The sequence below is a fragment of the Myodes glareolus genome, chromosome 4 (assembly GCF_982192425.1).
Source record: "Myodes glareolus chromosome 4, mMyoGla1.1, whole genome shotgun sequence".
NCBI lineage: Eukaryota > Metazoa > Chordata > Mammalia > Rodentia > Cricetidae > Myodes > Myodes glareolus.
Window position 1 is genome coordinate 19,388,382 of NC_142029.1, and position 23,211 is coordinate 19,411,592.

Below are 23,211 nucleotides of genomic sequence, written 5' to 3' on the forward strand. Positions count from 1 at the left end.
GCTAATTACCAGACCCTACCAGAGCACAAGTTCTGTCCCATGCAGCTGAAGGGCGAACTAGCAGGGGGACTGTCAGTCATCTGAAGGTTCCAGGCCTTCCTGGTACTTTAACAGAAGGCTGACACCAATGCCCTGGGCCTACTATGGTTGAGGTATGGTGTGGCTGCTTTTGACACTGATCTGTAGATCTCCACGCTCCCAACAAGATGCTGGGTTTTAGCAGGTCTGGCCAGAGGGGGCTGTGGGGTCCTAGTTGGGAAGCAATACTAAGTCTGCAAAGCTGACTACAGTCATCTTAATAGGGAAGTCTTCTGAACTTCAACGGGCTCCACAATGAGGCTAACGACAATTTAAAGATGGCTTCCCTTCGTGAGGGTATTTAGCTTCAATAGCGATAGAAGCATAGTTTCCTCTCCTCTGCCCCAAATTAATATCTAAAGAGAACACAGTCTTTGAGTAGCTGGGGGATTAGCCTTGGGACAAACTCAGAAGAACCAATCTAAAAATAGCTTTCCATTAATAATTTTCCAGTTATTCAGCTCAGACCTGTGTTATCCCATACCATGCCACAGCAGCCATGACAACTATTAATAGAGCAGTCCAGATGTGAGCTGAAATTTTCTCTTCCACTTTATCCCTCACTTCTTTATTAGTGGACACTTAGTTTGATTCCCTTCCTCTTTTGTATGTCATAGTCTGCAGAGCATTTTGAAAAATAAAAGTTTGCCTCACCTACAAAAGTAGCAATTTTTTTCCTTTTGAAAATGTCATTTTCTTTCAAAGGTTTACTTCTCTGAATGCTCACAAACATCAGGAAAAGTAGCTACTATTCACCAGGAAAAAAACATCTGTTCACTGTGTCAAATGCTGTGCTCATGGGCATGAGTGCGAGCGTGTGGGCGTGCAGTGTGTATGCATGTGTGTGCATGTGTGCACATGGTTTGCCTGTGATGGTTTTTTCTTTTTAATTCTGAACGCTGTGATTTTATTTTAAGAAACAGTGTTTCTGCACAGTTCATTTCATATCACAATTAATTTCCATCCAGGGCTCTGTCAAGTGGAAGCTCATTCTGCAGTCTTCTTTGCTTTTGCTTACCTCTGTCCCATTTATTTTCTGCATGCCGAAGTGGCTGAGCCTAAACAGCACATAGTATTTCCAGAGTGTAAAGTTGACCACTGGGTTTCCCTGAGGATCAATTGTCAACTGGTCAACCCGACGAAGTTGTGCTAGGGCGTTGAACTGTTGCAGCATTACAAGATTGGTCTCCTTGAATTTAAGGTGCTGCAATAACAAACAAAACACAGTGTCTTCGCTTGGAGTTTAAACACCTTAAATACCAACATTAACATGTCACAGACCGTTTCCTATGGAACTCTGTAAGTTTCAGGCTTAGTAAAAACATTTTCAGTCACATTAAATCAATGGAATGCTCTAAGTTCATTTAACTTCAATGTGCCTAATCCATCAACCATTGATGGCTTCTATCCAAAACTGAGTTTTGGGTGATTCCTTCTGCAAGGGACATCCTCAACAACCAGGATCTCTTAGAGTTATCTAAATACTAAACAATTCAGACTCTTTTAGGATTTACCTATTCTACACATTTTGCATTAACATTAATGTATAAAGGAAGGACTGGAACATTTCAGAAATGTCTAAGTACAGGACTCACCCTGGTCCTGAGGACTAGCATTGGCAATACTCTGTCTTTCTGAAAACCATGTCGGTCACTTAAATTGGAGAAGCAGAAGCAAAGTACTAAAACAGAAACACTAAAGCAAATGATCTATTTGCAAACTTGGATAGTCTTTCCAAACACCTGCCTCTATTGCTACCTATCTTCTTTGGGGATGGTGGAGAAGGAAAACACATAAACCATAAAAGGACGACTAGAGAAACTCACTGTGGGAAAAGCTCAAGAGGAAGCTCCCTGTACATGACTATTTCCTAGTGCAGTCCCAGGGCCAGGGAAGCTGCCTTTGAGTCAGCAGCCTGAGGTGTTTACTGTGCTGTCAGAGGACTACCAACAGATCATGTAATGAATATACATATCCCATCCATACCAGTTTCAGATCATGTAATGAACATACAAATGAACATACATGTCCCATCCATTCCAGTTTCAATGCCTAAATACATGCTATAGGACTATGTGGCCTTCTTTGTAAAATTGAAATAGATAATGCTCATAAAATTCCATTGGTCTTTTCTACTACATAAAGGATTGTTTTTAGAGATACAGTTTCTAATATTAACACAAACCTGCAAAGGGCATTTATGGAACTAATTTAAATTCCAGTGCCAGAGATCAGCACATAAGAAAACTACAGAAACTGAAGTTAAATCAGGCTTTGGCCTGAGCACACAAGGCACAGTGAAGAACAATTCAAAGAACTTCCAAAGGAAAGTGTTTACCAGAGAATTTGGAAACTTCATCTTCAGTTTGGGAAGCACTTGGACAATTTCATCAAACTCGATGAATGTGAAAGAGACGGTGGTGACCATGCTGGCTGTTTGAACACTCCAGTTCCGATCCAGGCATTCCAGGGCCCCTGAGCCGTACAGGGAAAGGGTTTCCCCTTCGACCTCCACCAAGTGCGTCTCTGTGACCGACAAGCCCTGTAGCGCACTGCTGAGCCCGGGGTCTACAGACCTGCAAAAGTCCTTTTTAAGTGAAGCTTTGAGCAAAGGAAATAACAGGCTAGGGCAGCACGGCAGAGAGCACTCTACAGTTTAATACTGATTACCTCCATTTCTGTAATTAAATCCAGAGCATCACAGATTAATTTTTTTTAGTTTTTTAAAAATTAGCTTGCAAAGTAACAGGCTTGATTATTTGATTAGCAATTTTCCACTTCACTGTTGTTGAGCCTCCTTCCCCCACCACATCCATCTCCTGCTGCCCCATTCCTCCCCACACAGCCTCCCTCATGTTTTCATGTTTATGTATCCTGACATTAATTTACTAGGTTATCTGAAAGATTAACATTAACATCCAATCATATATTTTAGCTGAAAATAAGAAAATTATTAATAACACACCCCCAAGTCCAAATTACTCATCATATTAATGAAAGATAATAATTTCATATACCTTAAATATGTCACTGAGATCCTTTTATATTACTATAAATATACTTTTCAAATTTATAAATCTAACTAAATAAATACATTTTACAATATATTTCCATAAGACATTATAAAATATTATTTATAAAATATAATATAAAATGTTTGCAAAATGTATAATATTAAACTATTTTCTGCATTAGTTACTGAGTTAAGTGAGCAATACTGACTCTGTTTTTGAACGATCTGATGCCCTAAAAAAACTATCAACATATAGTTCAGTTGTAATCAATAAAAATCAATCAAGTCTTCCTCCCTAAACTGAAACAAGAGTGATAAAAACAAATTATGCTTTAGACACAATATCATATTGGATACTCTACAGATAGGATTTGTGTTATTCCCAAAGCAGGAACCATGCTACTATAAAAGCCGACCTGAGTGGCAAGCAGAGAATCAATAAAGCTCCTTGATCCAGTTCAAAATTTTTGCTCTGTAAATAGAAATGTAACGTTATGGTTCTGCTACAGTTCAAAACTTGGACAGCACTTGACTTTTGCTCCATGCGTTTCACTGAGGGTTTATTCTCTGCCCTTGTCTGTTCCCTGAACAGCAAGCTGGGACTTGGGTACCCATCCAGGGCTTCATGCCTCAGAGTAATCATAATTACACACTGGCAATTTTGTTTCCTCCTCCACATAGTGAGTTCATGAAGCTAAAGAGCATATTCTTCTCATCTGGAGACTCTCAGGTCCACTAATGGGATTTTCACAACATATTAACCAATTATGAAAGATATTCAATGGTTTTTAAATGCTAGGGTTAAACAGTAAGCCTGACAGACAATTATCCCATTGGTTTATTAGATTTATTTCAAAGGTACCAGTGAACTGTTTGTTATACATCTGTCTATTCATTAACAAGTTAGCTAATGACATTTGTGCATTCAAAGTGAATATGCAACTAAGAAAATATACAAAATTATTTTTTATGCAATCCTTAATTTATATCATAAGATTAAGAGGGGCAATGATCAAACACCCCATGAGTAGTGGTATGGACTAGCTTAGTCTTAGAAAGGTAAAAGCCAATAATGGAACAGAATTAGAAAAGAATTTCTTCCGTCTATTGTGCTTTGCAAGCAGAGGAGAATGACTCCTGCTGACACAGGACAGAAGACAGCAGTCAGCATTTGATGCACTAAAAGGGAGAAGTATGGATGGCGCACACACTCACAGCAACAGCATCGATAGCGGTACACTGCAACACTGCTCACTGCCCAGAGCTCCTTGTGTGCATCGATCCTGCTGCATGTACCACAGTGGAGCCAACATCTAGCAGTGCCCAGTAAATATCTCTCGAATTAATAAACCAAGAAGACTTTTGGGGGTATCTGTTAAATCTCTATAGGGCGCTGTAGAATGGGCAAACAGACAGGAGGAAGGACGTGGACCCCCAGTAGGCGCTAACAAGGCTAGTCAGGGAAGACAGAGACATGCAGTCAAAGAAGCTGAAGGAAAAAATGTCATTTGATGTGGGGTTGCCTCATGGCCACAGCAGCCAGAAAAGCGTAGGTTTAATGTCAATTCAATGGAGAGTTAGCTAGATAAAAGTGATGAGCAAGCCCACTGGGACGTGATCTTGTCCCATAGCAGACTTTTAGGAGTGGTTTAACATTTCTTCTGCCATGTGAGTAAAATATTAGGAATATAGCAGAGCGGTGGTGTGCACGCCTTTAATCCCAGCACTCAGGAGGCAGAGGCAGGGGGATATCTCAGAGTTTGAGGCCAGCCTGGTCTACAGTGTGAATTCTAGGACAGCCAGGACTACACATAGAAACTCTGTCTCAAAAAATCAAAAAATAGGAACATAAACTCTAAAGCAAAAAGTCTGTGAGTATAAGGCTATTATTTTGTATACACTTTTGGCAAGCATGTTGTTGGGAAAAGAAGTGAAAAAATAAATAAGCCTACAGTCAGGACGCTCTAAGACAGTCAGGAAGCCAAGCCAAAGGGAGCTCCAGCTGCTGCAGGCCTCGTGAAACACGTGGCTGCTGGGCTGTAGCCAGCCTTGGTCTTCCCCGGAAGAAACAGCAGCTGTTCCCTGGGACATGCAAGGCCAAGCCAATTAACAATGAGGCTGCTGGGTTGGCCTCACACTCAGGCCACTGCCTACTAATTTGCTTTCCTAAGAAGGCATGCTCAATTTCCATAAAAATGATTTTGAAAGGACACTGAACAATGTTTATATGTTGGAGAATATCCTTGCATGAATGATAGAGGTTATGTCCCATCCTTTTTAGTTAGAGACATGATATGCACATCTCAGTTCGTTTATTCACTCATCAAACATCGCCCGGAAGGCTGCTATGTACAAAGTTCTGTGCTAAGTCTTCCGGCACAGGTGACTAACTCATCTGTATTGATAAGGACAGTTAGTAGTGAGCACATACACCTTTTTGTTTTGATATATCAAGACCATTGCTTGTAAAGCCAAATTGTGGAGCTATACTTCCCCAAACACTGTGGCTGTAACCCTAACAAGCAAGCCGTATAATTTCTAAACTGAAATGACCTCATTATGTCATTGAACTAATCAGTAGGATTTTGCAGAGAGCTTATTATGTGTGTGACATACTGTGCTAGGCATGAAAGATATACAAGGAAATCAAGATATAACTGCCGTCAAAGATTTTCCAGTCTAGATAGGGGATGTAAGAGAAGGTAAACATGGACATTAAGTATGATGTGCTAACTGTCACAGAGTGGGTATTTCGACCTTATGTTATGGAAACAGAAAAATGAATGACAAATCCCCTTATGGGGAGAAGCTGGGTCTCAAAAAGAAGCAGCCTTTAAGCTGACCCTTGAGTCGTTGGCACAGTGTTTTACCAGAAACAGAGAAGGGGCATGAGGAAAAGGGGGGTAGAAGCTTATGCAGAACAGTGGTGGGAGCTCAGTTTCAGCATGCCTGGAACCCTGGGACACAGGACTGTAACACGGAGACAGGAGAACGGCAAGGGAAATGAAGCTGGAAAGTCAGATATTATCCCAGAACTGTGAGGAACAGAAAAGGGTTTTAAATAAAAAGGGAAAGACCATATCTAGTGAGCTTGGAATTTAGCTCAGAAATAGAGCACATTCATGTTTGAGGCCCTGTGTTCAACCTCCAGAAATATGCATATATACAAGAATGGAAGGAAGGGAGGGAGGGAGGCAGGAAAGCCACAGTTAGAGCCTTTGTAAAGTAACTCCAAAGAGTCAGGCAAGGTCTATGTTCTTGGGCATATACAGATGAAGCGCATGTACCCTCGGCCTTCAGGAACCCCCTGCAGACATATTAGTACATCTATTTTATGAAGGATTTGAGAGGAAGCGGGTGGATGCAGAGAGATTAATAAAATTGGTGCCATGTCAACCAGCCCACAAGAGGGCATAACAGAAAGACATGGTAAACTATAGGAGAGGTGGCATTGCCAATAAAATTGAATGGCCCATGGCTAAGCCTCCAGACCTGCCAGTCTCTCAAAAAGGTTCTGGATTTTGGAGTTTGAGGTTCCTGGTCTATAAATGGTGATTCCACATCACTATGTTTTCAGAGGTGCCATAATTCCATATCACTGTTTTCAGAGGTACTGTGAAAACCAGAAATAATAAAGGCATAAAACCATGCCTTGAAGTTAGTTCAATACTTTTGTGACCATTATCAATGAAGGACAACTTATCACCAGGTATTTAGGATAAGATAAAAGGGGAATTAATGGCTAATTGGCCATCGAAAATGAGGGGGGAAGAAAGAACTAGGTATGCCTTCAACTTCTAGGGAGTGACTGGGCCCAGCCAGCTTCCTACCCATATTCAGCCTGAACTGGCACCATGAGAAAGTCAGGATTCTTCTGTGGAGGCTCCATGATTTTCAAGCTTGATTTCACATAAAGCTTACTGATATGTTCTCCAACTCAAAGATGAATAAGTGGCGGCAGGCAGGAGGATCTCCAATGTGAATTATTTTCAAGTTCTTTAGTGGTTAATATCAAGTCCAAGTACCATCTATTCAACCAGCTCTTTCTGAGACAACCAGGAAACATCCTGTGTCTCCTCAATTACTGGAGCAACCCAAGGAAAGGTGGTGGTGGGGGTGTTGTTGACTTGATGCAGTAAAGTGTCAAATTCTTAAGAGCCAGGCCAACTGCAGTCCACACACATGCCAACAAAAAGACACTATTCCAGGGGCCTGCACACTTTTTTCTTTCCTGCCTTCAGGCTTCTTATAAACAGGCAAGAACAGGAATGCTTCACGTCTTTCAGAAGATTTTTTCCCACTGAGTAGGTGGTGCTGAGTCCTACAATAACTCATTTTATGAATTTTCTATTACAACATTCATGCGTGTGGAAATTCATTTTACGCATTATATTTTATTATAATAGTGTTGGCCAAAAGGCCAGTGTTCATAGACAGGAAATGACCAAAAACAAGCCAGCTTCACTGCATGCATCCAATGTAAGCAAAGGAAACCTTACACCTAGTATTTTGCCATTTCTGCTGAGCAAAAGGCCTCTGCGGCATGTCAGTTACTGCTGAGCTGTCCCAAGTTCAGGGAACAGTAAAATCATTAATGGGATATAGCAAGGTGTTAAAGAATCTCTTTCCTTTATATGCCTATAATGTTTTCATGGACACTTGCTCTTAGGCATTTAGTTATATGCCCATAGGTCAGAGGTCACGAACACGGTAACACAAGAATGACCTATCTTTTTAGCATTATGAAATATTAAGGTCTATCGATGATGGCTTAAAGTAGAAAACCACCTGTAGCATTTAAGCACGAGTTGAAACACTAAAGAAAAGACTCTGTAGCTCTCTACACTAGCCTAACACCTTTAGGAAGAATGGCTTACATCACTGTCCAAAGGCAAATGTTAGTTTATTTTAAAGATTAGTAAAGAAATAGCAATACAATTGCTAGCATTTATAATGCTTTACCCTGTACTCTGGAGCTAAGCAGCAGATAGGAATGAGCACACGTGTCTAAATCCCTTGCTTTCAAGGTGCCATTCAGGAATGTAAAGTGACTGAATAGTATAAAGTCCCATGAGCTCAATAAGCAAGGACTGTTGGCAGCAGGGAGCCCAGCAAGCTTCAGGAGGTAGGACAGTGAAGGCCATCCAGTGCTGAGGAAGGAACACACCGCAGCCTTGGCTATGCACTGCGAATAAGGGTGAAGATGGCAGCTACTCGGCTGAGAGAGCCCCTCAAGGGACGAATAGGACAGGAGTGAGAAAGGAGATGACTCAGGGCAGTGAAGCTCTGAAGGACTAGACTTGGGGAACAAGCTCGGTGGCAGAGCTCTCGCTGAGAACAGTGATGCCCCGGGTTAATCCCTAGCATTGAGTGAGGCAGAAAGAAACCCCCACCTATTCCCATTGCTGAGAAAACATGCACATAGATCCCAGTGGGGAAAGGAAAGAGTATTCTGAATGGAGCACTAGAGTAAGTGGTCGTTCCTATAGAAGGAAATGAAAAACCAGCCCTCACCTCAGGCAAATCAATGTGAGGTATAACCAAGGCTGATGAAGACCAAAATTTAAACTTTTTTAAAATTTTTTAATATTTATTTATTATGTATACAATATTCTGTCTCTGTGTATGCCTGCAGGCCAGAAGAGGGCACCAGACCTCATTACAGATGGTTGTGAGCCACCATGTGGTTGCTGGGAACTGAACTCAGGACCTTTGGAAGAGCAGGCAATGCTCTTAACCACTGAGCCATCTCTCCAGCCCTGCCCAGCTTTTCTTATGACTCTTCAGTCTGTGCTTTCACCAGCCTTCTGTCCCATCAAATCTCTCAGCACTCTGCTGGCCAGCTCTCTTGGAAATAGATTCTGTGTTTAGCACTCAGACCTTTTTGGGCCCTTGCAGGTCTGTAATCAACAAGTAGGCAGTTTAAGAAGCTTCCCCAGGAAAAAGTCACAGCCTACAAACGAGACAGCAAAACCAGAAAGTACAAAGGCAGTGACAAGACTAAATTAGGTATGGAGACAGTGGACTTCAGGAAGTATAGCTCTATTCAAGAGAGAAACTTGACTAGTTACAGGTACATTCCTTTCAACTTTAAAAACTGTGCAATATGAAATTACAGATTAAAAAGAATTTGTGTAAGAAGAGAACGCTCATATATGAAGCAAACCACAATGTGGCAAGGTCTGGACAGCTTAGAGGTGTGATGAAAAGAGGGTGTCTTCCCTCTGGGTGACATAGAGACCAGCAGAGCGTCAGCACATAGCTTAACTCTGGAGCCAAGAAATATATATCCCATAGAAACTCAGATCTACTAAGCAGTTGTCAAGGCTTAAATGCTTAGGAGAGCTGTTAAGGCTTAAATGCTATCAGCTGACCAAGCCTTATGCTTGCAGAATGGATGTATAAGTTGTTGATCTTGTAGTGTTACAGCACAGATCACAGACTCTAACTGGAGTCCTAAGAGGGAGGGAAAATAGAAAAGGAGCCAGATTATGGACTCCACTCTAATACAAACCAATAGGCACCCTAGAAAAACAGTCAGATCAACAAACTCTGAGTTCTAGCATCTACTGACGAGAACCAGAGGAATACTCAGTGAAGACCACTGGTCTGTGATGGACTTCGGCGAGAGGCTCTGGCATCCTCACTTCCCAGCTGCTGTGCATCCTCAAGGTGACAGCCACCGGCGTACAGACCACAGTCCCCAGAACCACACCGTGTTCTCCTGGTGTCAGGACCTGACTCTACCAAGGTCTGCCCTTGCGGAGCTTGCCCTGAAGCATCACTGGGGCTAAGGCAACTGCTGGGGAGTATTTGTCTAAAGCCTTTTCAGCGCTGAGGACTGGACCTGGCCTTGTGTATGCTTGATAAGTGTTTTCCCACTGAGCCATAGCCAACCTTTCGTCACTTACTTTTTCTTTAATTTGGAAACAAAGGCTCAGTAAATTGCCCTGGCTAGACTTGAACTTACTCTCTAGCTCAGATAAGCCTTGAACTTGTGATCCTTTGGCATCAGCTTCACAAATAGTTGGGACTTGGGCACTAGGCCTGGCTGTCAGAAGCATTTAAAGGGGCATGTACAAGCTGCCACACAAAGCCCAGGGAAAACATGCAGCTAGCAACAGACACACCAGATGTCTAGGACAGAAAAGGCAGGGGAAGAAGGTGAGGATGGAGGTTCAGAAGCTCTCTCGAGCCAGGGTATTTCCAAGGTCATGTGCATGAACAGAGGGCCTCATAGGCTGCATTTAGTCTCCAAACTTTTCCCCTTCAAAAAAAGAGCAAACCACTGGGGGAGTTTTCCAGTAGGGAAATGTTACAGTCAGATTTATAGTTTTAATTTTTCTCTCTTAACTTCTTAATCACAGCTTTGACTTTCTTAAGAAAATTATTCCTCAAAAATAACTATGTTAAATGGTTTACCATCTCTGTTCTAAACTCAACTCTAGAAAGGCCAGTAGCATGAGAGCGCCATCGCATACCCTGTTTCCTCCGGAAATGCAGCAATGGCGCTTGCATCGATCTGACATGGTTCCTGCAGAGGGGACTCAGAGTCCTTCCTGTCCTGGGTGGCGGAGAGGTTGGCTACTCGCTGCTGCAAGTCCCACCTTCGAGCGACGTTGTTAATTGTCAGTCTTTTCTTCTCCTACAGGAAGGTAACCGAAGAGCGGTTATATGGCATATATCTGTGAAGAAACACTGGCTTCCTATCCTTTTCTTCTGGTACCTTCCAAACAAATTCCTTGACAGCAAACAACCAGCCAGCACACCTTCTAAAGCAAGCCTATGAGTCTGTGTTCACCCCATGCCCAAATCTCTTAATAATGCTGTCAGCCCACATGGAAAATTAGAATACTTCTTGTTCTAAACAGTGAGATATATTTATTTCACTAACTGAAGCTCTGACTTGGCAAAGTTATACGGCTCTGTCCTTAAACAGAGCAAGAAGTAGCTACTAACACTTTTGTCTTTTACCCAGTGATTAGGGAGGGGAAGAAGGGTGGGATTGATTGGTATTTCATATTTCATGGTGCAATTTGGTTTTAAAAGTACTTATTTTATTTATGTGAATGTATGTGTGCATTGCTGTGGAGGCCAGAAGAGAGCACAGATCCCACAGAACTGGCATTACAAGCACTGTGAACCACTGAACATGTGTGCTGGGATGAAACTCCGGTTCTCTGCAGGAGCAGCGAGCACTCTCAGGGCTGAGCCCTTTCTCCAGACCCCATGGTAAAGATCATGACATTGAAGGATGAAAAAATATTATCTAGGCTACTAGAAGAAGTAGAAGAACAGGAAGGTTGAGTAAAGCAATGGATGATGCCTTGGGCAGGGGCTCTGAAGTTCAAAGTGCCTCAACTAACCCGGAGGGCTTTTTAACCTGGCCCATCTCTGACCATGCATTTGGAGGGTCAGAAGTCTGCCCCTCTAACAAGCTCCAGTACTTCACATGCATTGAGAACCACTGACTTGGAGCCTTGGAACTCAGCTGTTTCATAGAAACCCTTCTGAAAAAAAGCAACGGTAAGCCCAAAGAGCCATGCTCCATTACCAGCCTCTACTCTATGCAGATGCAGCTGACAGGGACTAGGTAAGGATTCCTATTCTGGTACTATCACCGTTTTCAAAAGGTACTACTTCATTTGTTTTTATTTTATTTAAAAATTATTTGTTTTATGTGTATGGATGTTTTACCTGCATGTGTGTCTGAGCACCACATAGTTTCAGTGTTTATAGATGCCAGATCCCTGGAAGTGGAGTTACAGACAGTTGTGAGCTGCCATTGGGAGCTGGAAATTGAACCATTGTCCTGTGCAGCCAGTGCTCTCAACTGATAAGCCATCTCTGCAGCCTTTACTGTTTTCTTTTTTACATTTTATAGTGTATGCATGCTTGTGTTAGAGTGTGTGTGTGCGTGCACGTGTTAGAGTGTGTGTGTGCGTGCATGTGTTAGAGTGTGTGTGTGCATGCATGTGTTAGAGTGTGTGTGTGTGCATGCATTGTTAGAGTGTGTGTGTGAGTGCCTGTATGTGCCGTGATGCATGGGTATGGAGGTCAGAGGTCAAAGGATAACTTGCCAGAGTCAGTTGTCACCTTCCACCATGTGAGTTCTTGGGACTGAACTAAGGTCGACAGAATTGGTGGCAAAAACCTTTACTTGCTGAGTCATCTTGCTGGCCTCAAAAGTTAACATTTTAAAATCTCAGTTAGATTAGAATGCTAAATATAGATTCTTTCTTTTTCTCTTTCATTCAAAATTTGCTAGTGAAAAACATCCACCAAGTGAGCTACTAGCCCCTCTCCAGGAAGTCTACTCTGGAGTCAGGGAAGGGGTAGGGGCTTCTCTCCCATTCCCTTGGCGCCTGCACAGATGAGAACAAGCACTTGTAGTTGCACCTCTGCCTATATTTGCTTACCTAAGAGTTTAACTGGCGTGTGTGGCACTGCATAGCAACCACAAGTGACGGCTTGCTTAATGGAACTTTTCAAAGTTCTCCTTCTACATTTAGAAATGTTTTTGGCCCAAGTTCTTTGTTCTGCAGTCTGTTATTTCAAATGTCTGCATAGTTTAGAACATTGTAAATACTGTGCACGTATGTCTGAGATGAATGATATTTTGTGCATAATGTTCTTGCACACAGCAATTGAAGTCCTGCTATTCTACTATAAAACACTATTACCCTATTTAGAACACGAAAAAAAAAACTTACCTTATAAAATTCTATTTCAGCTTTTTGCTGTGCCAACCTAACTCTAATCTAAACAATGCTGTTATTTCCACCTAGTGGCAAGGCCACTGGCTCCATGTATTTGGCGTCCTAGCTGTCAGGAAAAATCATAATGAGATAGACGGACATAGCAGTGTTTAGAGAAAGCCATAGGGTCTCTTTCCACCACGGGGTGTGTGAGCAAATGTGTAAAAAGAAGGCGTCAGAAAATGCAAACCCTTTCTCACGCCCACACCAGAGCAGCACTTCCTTTCTCCAGGCTGTTCAAAGCAGTTTGGTAGTAGGTTGACTAAATGAGTAGGTGATTTTGTTGGGGTCTGAAGAATGAAAAAGGTACATTAAGTCATGAGTCTATCCTGAGGCCAAGTGGGCATTCCTGGATGGGCAGAGAGACACAGGAGGGCTCAAGGTGTCTATGGGGTAAGAAGGAAAGGCAAGACCCAAAAGGTAACAGCCGCACTGACAGGCCAGATGCATTAGTGCCTGTCACTGCTTCGGTGGCTGCAGGCTGTCAAATGTTTGTGGAAGAGGCCAGCATCCGAGGAATGAAGTTCAGCTTCTAACACAGGAGTCTGTTCTTCACTGGCCAGACTGGACCTCACCAGAGCACGTCACAGCTATCGCTTCCCTCATCTCATAGATGGCATGTGAAACAGGAAGACAAGTGAGCACAGTTGAGGCCGCAGGCTCTGCACACCTCGGCTCCTTCCCACCCCGCTTCTGTCATCTCCACCATCCGTATGTGCGGCTGCAGAGAAACAGCCACCGGAGCCCCGGAGGTCTGTTCTGACGTGGCCTCGGCTCTCAGCAAAGGCCAGGCCTGAGGCTGCTGGTGCCAACACTTCTCTTATTAAAAACAAAAAGCTAAACAGTCTTCATAAGCAATCAGAGTACTAAGACTTCAAACAAAATGCTAAATGTTCTAAAGTTGTCGCTAAGCTTTCTAAATAGTCCTTTAACTGCTCACTAGAATTCATGGCACATTTCCCTAAATGTTGAAAAAGCTGAGTCGGGGGGTGGGGGAGTAATACTGAGATAAAATTTCAGTTGGACATGAAAGTCAAGTTGATTCTGTCCCAGGCTCCCCTCACACTGGCAAGCTGTCAGGCTTCTAGCTAAATCCTCAAAAGAGTTTCCACATTCATTCTTCCTTGCCATGCCCTGGGCCTATCGCACGAGAGGTTTCCACAGGCTCGATTTTACTCAAGTGTGCAAGCGTCTCTTGGACCATCTCTAACTCAGTCATCCATGTAGGCACTGGACAGCAGCAACGGTGTGGCAGGTAAGGCCACTTGCCCAGCATGGGCCACTTTGAAAAGGTGTGACTAAGTGTGACCTGTCAGTGGCAAATCTTTTTTTAAAAATACCACTGCAGCTATATTTTTATAAACAAAACATTAAAAATGTAATTTTGATAAACTCTTAGGGATAATCCAACATAAGAAAACTAAAACCGTGTTGTTAGGTAATGAATCAAGAGGAATCTATGTGAGGAGAGGGGTAGGCGCGCTGATGAATGGATAAGGGGTAGTCAAAGAGAGCAGGAGGTCAGTGGCGGCAGCAGGCAAGAGGATCGCCTGCAGTCAGCACATGACTCATGTCTCTTTCAGATCTGTAGTCTCGACGTGCATGGTGCTGGAGACGGGTTTGATGCTAACTTAGGAATCTTTCCATACTGCAGAACAGTCCTGACAAATGCATGTCCTTGTGCAGCCCGGACCCCGACCAAGCCACAGAACACAGCCACCCCTTTGGGGATCTAAAGATACTTCATACATATAACTGTGACCTGCAGTCACTTTGAATTTTGCACGCCACTTTAAAGAGAAAAGCGTAAGAAAAGGAGTACTGATGAGGACAACAGGCTTGATTCAGAGCCCAGCTGGCCGTCCTAACCTGTCTTTACCAGGCTTTGTGAAGACAGCGTGAAGATTCGAAAAGAATCACCACTTGGGGAACTTTACATCAGTTATGCGTGATTGCTTAGAACTGCTTTAAAGCACATTTTCCCTTCTGAATGCCTCAAGAGTTTCACCATTTCTGTATCAAAGGTGCTAATGGAGAAACATTTTAGGTTTTAAAAGCTGTCATTAAGAACTCAGAGCAAAGCTTATAAAAACATATCAGTAAAGATAGCTGTCAATCACAGATCTATCAAAGTGATATGCTAATGCCAGGCAATACACAAATGTCACACTGGCATAAGAAATGCCCGAAGTCCCTTTATCCTGCTGCTGCATGTCTTTCTTTTACAATGTCCATCTTGCACATCTTGTATACACAGCACCTCTGTATTTCCTATGTTCAGATCTATTTTCTAAGTTCTTAGCAGGGCTTATTTACAAAAACACAAACTTAGTTTTGAAAGTCATGTTCCTACTGGCTGACCAGCATCAGTGTGTGTGCTCCTGTGTGCAGTGGAGGCAGACATTGAGGGATATACCTTCAGCAAAGATTGCTTATGACTTTCCCTCTTCTTTTCCTCCTCTTTTTTGGCTACAACAGATGCCACACGTCTTTCTTCTTCCTAGAAAAAGAAATGTTTTTTAGAGAAAGTATCCTGAGGTGTTAAGCCGTATTGCAATAAGGTGTATGCTAACAGAACACAGTCCATGGAGGAAGGGTTGGTATTTTCTCTATCCTTTCTTCTCACCTCCTAATTCTAAAATAAATTATATATTTGTAAGTCTGCACCTAACTCTGTAGGTGAGCTAAATCTAGCAAATTAATACAAGAAAGGAAACCAGAGGAAGAAAAAGAGAGCCAGATTGTCCCACTTTTCATTATACAAATTTTTCCTGTAATTTTGTCAATTCTACTTTAATAAAGATGGAAAAAATAAACTTAAGAAATGAATTCAGGATACATCAGAAAGATCATTCATTATGGTCAAGTTGGCTTAATTTTAGAGAGTCAGGGATGGCTAAATATATAAAAGTCAATAAATACTATATATTACATAAATGGAGTGAAGGACAGAAATCACACAGTCTTTCAATTTGATAGGTGCAGAAAAGGCTTCTGAAAAAATCCAACATCTCTTCATGATAAAAGTCTTGAAGAAACTCAGAAGGACCACATCTCAATATGATAAAGACTATAAACACAGGCTGGAAAGATGGCTCAGCAATTAAGAGCATTGACTGTTCTTCTAGAGGACCAGGGTTCAATTCCCAGCGCCCACATGGTAGCTCACAAGTGTCTAACTCCAATTCCAGGGGATCCAATGCCCTCAAACAGACATAAATGCAGGCAAGCCCCAGATGCACATGAAATAAAAATAAATAAAAAATTAAAAGACTACAAACAATATACCTACAGCCAATATTATAGTTAGTGGAGAAGAGCCTTAAAGCATTCCTACTAAAAGCAAGAACAGATGTAGGTGTCCACTTTCTCCACCCTTAGTCAATATAGTGCTGGAAGTCTAAGCTAGGAAGACAAGGGAAACAGATAACAGGGATGTAGACAGGAAAAGGAGAAGGCAGAACATCTCCATTTGCAGAGGGTATGAATTCATACTTAGGAAATCCTAAAAACTCCACCAGGAAATTCCTAGAACTGATGACACCTTTAGCAAAATGTCAGGCTAACAAAAAGTTAACATACACAACCAATAGCCTTTCTATACACTAATAACAAACACAGTGAGAAAGGAACCCGGGGAATATTTATACTAGCCTCACAACAAAAACAAAGCAAACAAACAAAACCATCAGAATAAGCCGAGCCAAGGCCATGGATGACCTCTATGCTGACAACTAAAACACTGAAGAAACTGAGGGATCCACAAAGACATTGAAAGACCCCCACCCCACCCCCACGCTTGTAGATCAGAATTAGTATCATGAAAACAGCCATCCTACCAAAATTAAGCTATGGATTTAATGCAATTCCAATCAAAAATCCAGGGCCATTCTTCACAGAAAGGGAAACATAATCTTAAAATTCAATACATAAGTCAAAATGATTGGTTAGTCAGAACATGTCTGAACAGAAAGGATACTGCAGGAGGTACCGTGACTTCAGGCCCTACTATAGAATCAGAGAGTAAACCAGCAGCACGGCACTGACCCACATCCAAACTCCTAGGAGATAACAATGGGAAGGGAAGAAGGAAAAAAGGGGAGGAAGGAGGGAAGAAGGAGGGAGAGGAAGGGAGGAAGGGGTAAAAAGAGGGAGGGAGGGAGAGAAGGGAAAGGAGGGAGGAAAAGAGGGGAGGAGGAAAGGGAGGGAAGGGAGGAAGAAAAAAGAAATGGGAAGAAATGAACAACAGACGCTCTGAAAGATGATGGCTTGGAGTGAAACACACAGCCAGTGACAAAGATCAGGCCAGAGACTGCCTGGCTTGAAACGTAACTTGTAATTCTGCTGCTGTCTAAATAAAGATTTATGCAAGCTTACTTTTCTAATTTTAGAAGTTTATAACCTAGCAGTGTTTGGTCATATGATGTAGTTGTTTTAAAAGGAATGGAAATTCAATGTGGTTTTTTGGTAAATTTAAAGTACGGAAAATAATTGCTAATTAAAACAAAACTAAGCACAAGTAAAAAGGAAAAATTAAGTAAAAATTTCAGAACTTTGCTCCCTAGCTTCACAAAATAGCTCGTTTAGTAACTATGCCATACTGTTGATTTAATAAATCTGCTGGGTGCTAACAGTCTCCTCTGTTAGAGGTGATCTAAGAGAAAAAATACTGCCTACCTTTCTAAAACAAAAAGTATCACCCTATGATTTTAAGGACTGTGCAGCATCCCAGAGTCACAGAGCACAAGGGCTGTTTACAACCACCTGCCGAGGGGGCTGTCCCGCTGCCTTGCCAGAGAACCTCAGAATCCACCCAGTGCATTCAGCCTGCACTGGGGCCACTGCTGAAACCACAGACTCTCAACTACTCCGTGCCGTTTCTGAAGGAGCAGAACGACACTGGTGCCCCGAGTGGCCTCATCTAGAAGACGCAAACTGGAAGCAGCAGTTATTCCAAGGGCCCAGATACAAACACGATGGGAGCTGCGGGGATCACGTAGGACACACACTTTAGAGATGCTCGCATCTGATTCTCAGAGAAGGTGAGCGCCTACTGAAGGCAGTAGCACTTTAAAAAGAATTCTGAACTCTGGAAAACTGGATTTACACCAAATACATTTAAACACTGAGGGTTTTAAGGATATGTATGTATATATGTATGTAAATATATTTGCATTTGATGACTATATTTTAGCACACATAATTATCAAATAGCTGGCTTTATAAATAAAAAATTGAGTCTCTGGCAGTGAAGATGGGCCATGAATTTGTTGGCAAGAAGGAAAAGAAAGCCGGGGTAGTTTTGGCACCTCTAAGACTAGCTCAGACTCTGGGATGAAAGCCACATCAATCCTTCGTGAGGCTAAGAAGGCAATCTATCTGAAGCCAGAGATTTAGACATTTTTCCTGCCTTTAGTTTGCCCAGGAAGACCCAATACAAAAACAATGTCAAGTTAATCATCAGTGCCAGATGACCTGGATCACACTTGTTCTGAAACAGCCACAGGCGATCTGAGAAGTCCCGGTGATGGCAGTTCATTCTCTGGGATTTACTTCGCTCCAGTGTACTTTTAATAACACGCTTAGAACACACAGCTAGAGCTATTGTTTCCCTCGAGTACATAAACACTAAAGCTCTTAAGATCACAGGCACTGTGTTGTTTGTCCAATATCACTAGACAGAGAAGAGTGGTTTTTACAGTCTTTAAAGTTAAAATTAGGGAGTCAAGTTACCCATTTTCTACTGTTCTACTAATATTACTGTCAGGTACTGGGCTGAGGAGACAGCTCAGTCAGGAAAGTGTGTGCACGTCTATGCCTGCAGCCCCAACGCTGGGGAAGCAGAGGCGAAAGGGACTCTGCGTCTTACTGGCCAGAGAGTCTGTTGGAATCAGTGAGTAGTGGTTGGGTGAGAGACCCTGCCTCAGAAACAAAGGTGGAGAATACACCACCTGTCAGCTACAGGCCTTCACACGTGTGCCATTGACATGTGCACATGTGCTCACACAAACATGTACACACAAAACCATGTTACAGACACAAAAGTGTTAAAGAAGTTTATTTCATGCTAAAAGAACACTGCAGATGTTTTTGGCGCAGGGTTAGGCATTCCTGGCAGCTGCCGTTTGAGGACATCTATGCTCAGTGCACGCTTCCATAATGACCAGGGCATGGGTCATGAACATAAAGAATCATGAACAACACATTGGCTTCCAAATGTCTCTCTGGAAATGACACACATTAATGATGCATTTATGTAGCCAAAGAAACTTATAGGACCACATGTAACTTCAGAGGCCACACACTACAGAAGGAGAATCCAGTTTTCAGTAGCCTTAGTAATTTCAGATCCTGTAATGTCATTTTTTTTTTTTTGAGATCAAAGTTTACCTTGAACAAACTAACTGTGGACTTGGTGCGAGTGGTCTGATATAAACTCTCTTTAGGATGCTGACTGCACCTGTCTTCCCAAAGCATTGTCTTTGAAATAGAGAAGAAAATCCATTTTTTAAAAAAGTGTTTTACTTTTATTATTTGTATATGTGTGTTGTTTGTATGAGCGCCCACCATTTATGTGTGTGTCCTTGGATCCCTGAATCTGCAGTTGCAGACAGTTCTGGACTCTGGATGTGGGTGCTGGGAACTAAACTCCGCCACCCCACATTTCCTGTGTAATGGTCTTTGTTCTACCTCCTCACGTTGTTACACCCACTGCCAAGTCTTCCTTCTGTCTTCTCTGTTCAATCCAGGTGCCCCGGAAATCTACAGATGGCTGCTCCCTGCCTAAAACATAAAACTGCAGCTCAGAGGCTGGGGAAACGCTCAGTGGGCAGTGCTTGCCCTGCAAACATCAAGACCAGAGTTCAGACCCCCAGTACCCCTGCGAATGCCAGGTGGGCGTGGCAGCCCCCATATAATTTTAGCATTCTGCAGTCTGGAGAAGGACAGGTATCCTGGGGTAAGCTGGCTACTCAGACCTGTCAGTTAGTGAGCTCTGGGTTCAAGTGATTGTGGGAGACTCCCGATAGCAATCTCTGGTCTCCCCCTGTATACTTACACATATGCAAACAGGTATATGCATACACACATACACCACACACACACACACACACACACACACACACACGTATGAACATCCTAAAAATAATAGTTCAGAAGTAATCTGACCACTAAAGTGAAAAGGAGGTGTATTATCTCCATTTCTTGATTTCTCTGCTTCTACAAATGAATACAGTTTGAGGCCATGCTAACTATCATTCATAACTCACTCAAGTTTGTGCAGGTTTGTCCATGCACACGCTTGTCGGGTCACCATTCCCCACACCTGTGCTGGTGACCCTTCAGCCTGTGGCTGCCGTGAGTAAATACTCCTGCACCTGTGCTGGGGCTGGTTCAGCCTGCTGCTGCCGCTGCTGATGTAAAGTCAAATATTGTTTCAACTGATCTAATGTTTTACCTTCTGAAATTCTTTTATTTTGCTAGACAAAAGATAATCAGATTCTTTTCTGTGAAAGACATGGAACTGGGCCAGGTTTGGTGGTTCATATCTAACCCAGCACCTGGGAGGCAGAGCTCTATGAACTGGAGGCCAGCCTGATCTGCATAGAGATTTCCAGGCCATCCAGGGATACATGAGTAAGACTTTGTCTCAAAAAAACAACAAAACAAAACAAAAACCAAATAAGAAAATAAAACAAGGGACGGAGGGATGGTTCAGTGGTTAAGAATATAGACTATTCTCTCAGAGGTCCTGGGTTTAGTTCCCAAGACCCACATGGCAGCTCATACCTGTCTATAATCCCCAGGGGATCCAGTATCTTCTTCTTCTTCTGGCTTCTGTGGGCACTGGGTATGCATATGGTACAAACACATGCACGCAGGCACAACATTCATACACATAAAATAAACAAATAAATTTTAAAATAAAATAACAAACACTCATACAAGCACTCACGTGCACAGACACACATGTAACTCTAAACAAATAAAACATTAACAATTAAAAATTAAAAAAACAAGATGCCAGATACTTTAGGCTTTGTGAGCAAGGTAAGATTTTGATCTCAAACCTTCTTTGCTTTCTTCTTTAAGTGATATTTTAAAACTATTAAAAACTATTCTTCACTTGAGAGCCATATGAAGACAGATGTGGATGGATCTGGTCGTAGGACATTGTTACAAAGCCTGTCTTGAACCTCAGGTGTGTGAGCTACTTCTGGGTCCTGACTGGATCAATCTATATATTATCACCTCTAAGTTCCCAGCTTCTATCACCCATATACTTTATCAGGGTAACATCAATATTCCCTCATCTAGACATTAATGAAGATATTCAACAGAATGTTGGAGGAAAACCCCACAGTTTATCTATGGAGATTTCTCAGAGGCTGGCATCAGTCAGGTCCTGTGTTCTGTGGGTATAGTGAGTCAAGAACCTGCAGGTACCCAGCTTGGTTCAAAAATGAAAGCAATAAACTTTGCCAAATGCTTTGCTCAAATACCAAAGATATGGTTTATCCCAGTCTCTGGGAGGGACTACTAATAATTAGCCTAGTTTGATCACTGTTATACACACACACACACACACACACACACACACACACTGTAACTTTGTCCCACAAATATTGACAGGTATAATGTCAACTAAAAATGTTTCAAAGAGAATTCATTTTGTCTGGAAGGAGATGCTCAGTGAACTAACGGTGCCTCCTAGTGAGCATTGCCTGCAAGGTTCAGGCTCTAGTTCTTCTAGTCAACCTCAGGCTGTCACAGTTGGGGACTTTACATTCTTTCCCTGGTAAGAAGACAGCCTAGCTAGCCCCGCCCTTCAGCTGCTCTGCTACTCCACACCACCAGGCCAGAGCATAACCTTTAAAAATTGTGTATGTATGTATGTATGTATGTATGTACGTATGATGTATGTATTGGGGTGTGTATATCATGACAAGAACATGGAGATCGGAGGACAATTTCAGGAGTTGGTCCTCTCCTATCATGTTGGTCCTAAGGCTCAAACAAAAATTAGCCAGCTTGGTGGCCAGCACCTATACCCTCTGAGTCATCTTACTAGCCCCTGGTGTGCTTACTTAGTCCAGCAAATCATTCAGTACATCAGGGCTTGACAAACTCCAGGACACAGACAAAAGGCTAGATCTGTAAAGAAGCTTTCACAGAACAAAGATATTATCACATCTGCTTTCACACTGCTGGAGCTGAGCAGTCCCAGCAGGCCACCTGCTCCCCAGAGCTGCAAGTTCTTACCCTCAGGTCTTCGCTAATGTCAGCACTAGACAGGCCTGGGCCCAAACCTGTCCCACGTTCTTCCTGTGAATCTTTACTTTACTCTTGATGAACCACAACCCATTCTTCCGAGGAGAGAAACTAAGAACTGAGGACAGCAGTGGGTTAGCCATTTGTGTGTGTTCTGCCAGGCTTAGCTAGAGTCATTAGCAAGAGCATAGCTGAGGAGTTTCGTTTTGTTTGGAGTGTGAACAAACAATACTCAGTGGCTACAATGCTCACTAAGGAAAATGACTTCTTCCTGAGCAAGCATTAACTGCCAATAGCTTCTCAGGAAGGGGTGGGGCCTAAAAAGTTCCCCCTACATGATGGAATGTTAACAGGCTCTATCGGGTTGGACAGCATTTTTAACAGGCAAACTGTTTTACTAACTCCAAGGCTTCAGGAGCTCCTCTTATTAAGCACAGAACAAAACCACTCTAAGCCTGCTTAGACATTTTTGCCTGCAGCATTCTCTTCCACAAACACCCAATGATCAGCTAAACTCAGCTGCTGTTATCAGCTGCCACATTCCCTTGGTTCCCTCTGCACTGTGCATGCCACCCCCTGCACCATGCATATCACCCCCCTGCACCATGCATATCACCCCCTTGCACCATGTACATCACCCCTCTGCACCATGCTTATCAACCCTCTGCACTGTGTATACCACCCCTCTGTACCTTGCATGCCACCCCTCACCCCTGCATTGTGCACACCATTACCCTCCACCTAGACAGCCTTGTTTCACTGCCATTCTTCAAGTTCTGAGTCAAAAGTTTTCTCCTTTGAAAGCTTTCTTATTTCTCTGATAAAGTTAGGAATTACTTTGCCTTCTTGTGTCATTTTGCCTCAGGCTTCCATAAGTATGTAAGCATGTGAGTGTGCATGCAAATCAGGCAGACAGACAGACGGATAGACAGATATATAGACAGGAAGGCAGACAGAGCAGCTGTGTTTTCTAACTAGATTGTCCCTATCTGCTGTAACCTGGCTGCACACCTGCCTCTGCCGTAAACTGTAAAGAACTCTGCTCTTGTCTCTCTGGTGCCTCATACACACCCTACCACAGAAATCTCCATT

The 23,211-nt window shown here is 42.6% G+C and overlaps 1 protein-coding gene across 7 annotated transcripts in view; it reads right to left on the reverse strand.

The window, feature by feature from the left end:
- The window catches only part of Lrrc49 (leucine rich repeat containing 49), a 102,099-nt gene that overhangs the window by 11,796 nt on the left and 67,092 nt on the right, over nt 1-23,211 (reverse strand). For all 7 annotated transcript variants that reach the window (XM_048423488.3, XM_048423490.3, XM_048423489.3 and 4 more), the window contains 4 exons: nt 15,266-15,349; nt 10,573-10,736; nt 2,417-2,654; nt 1,097-1,282 (listed from right to left, as the gene is read on the reverse strand). In XM_048423488.3, the coding sequence (XP_048279445.3) occupies nt 1,097-1,282; nt 2,417-2,654; nt 10,573-10,736; nt 15,266-15,349 (672 nt within the window). The remainder of the gene's footprint in view (nt 1-1,096; nt 1,283-2,416; nt 2,655-10,572; nt 10,737-15,265; nt 15,350-23,211) is intronic.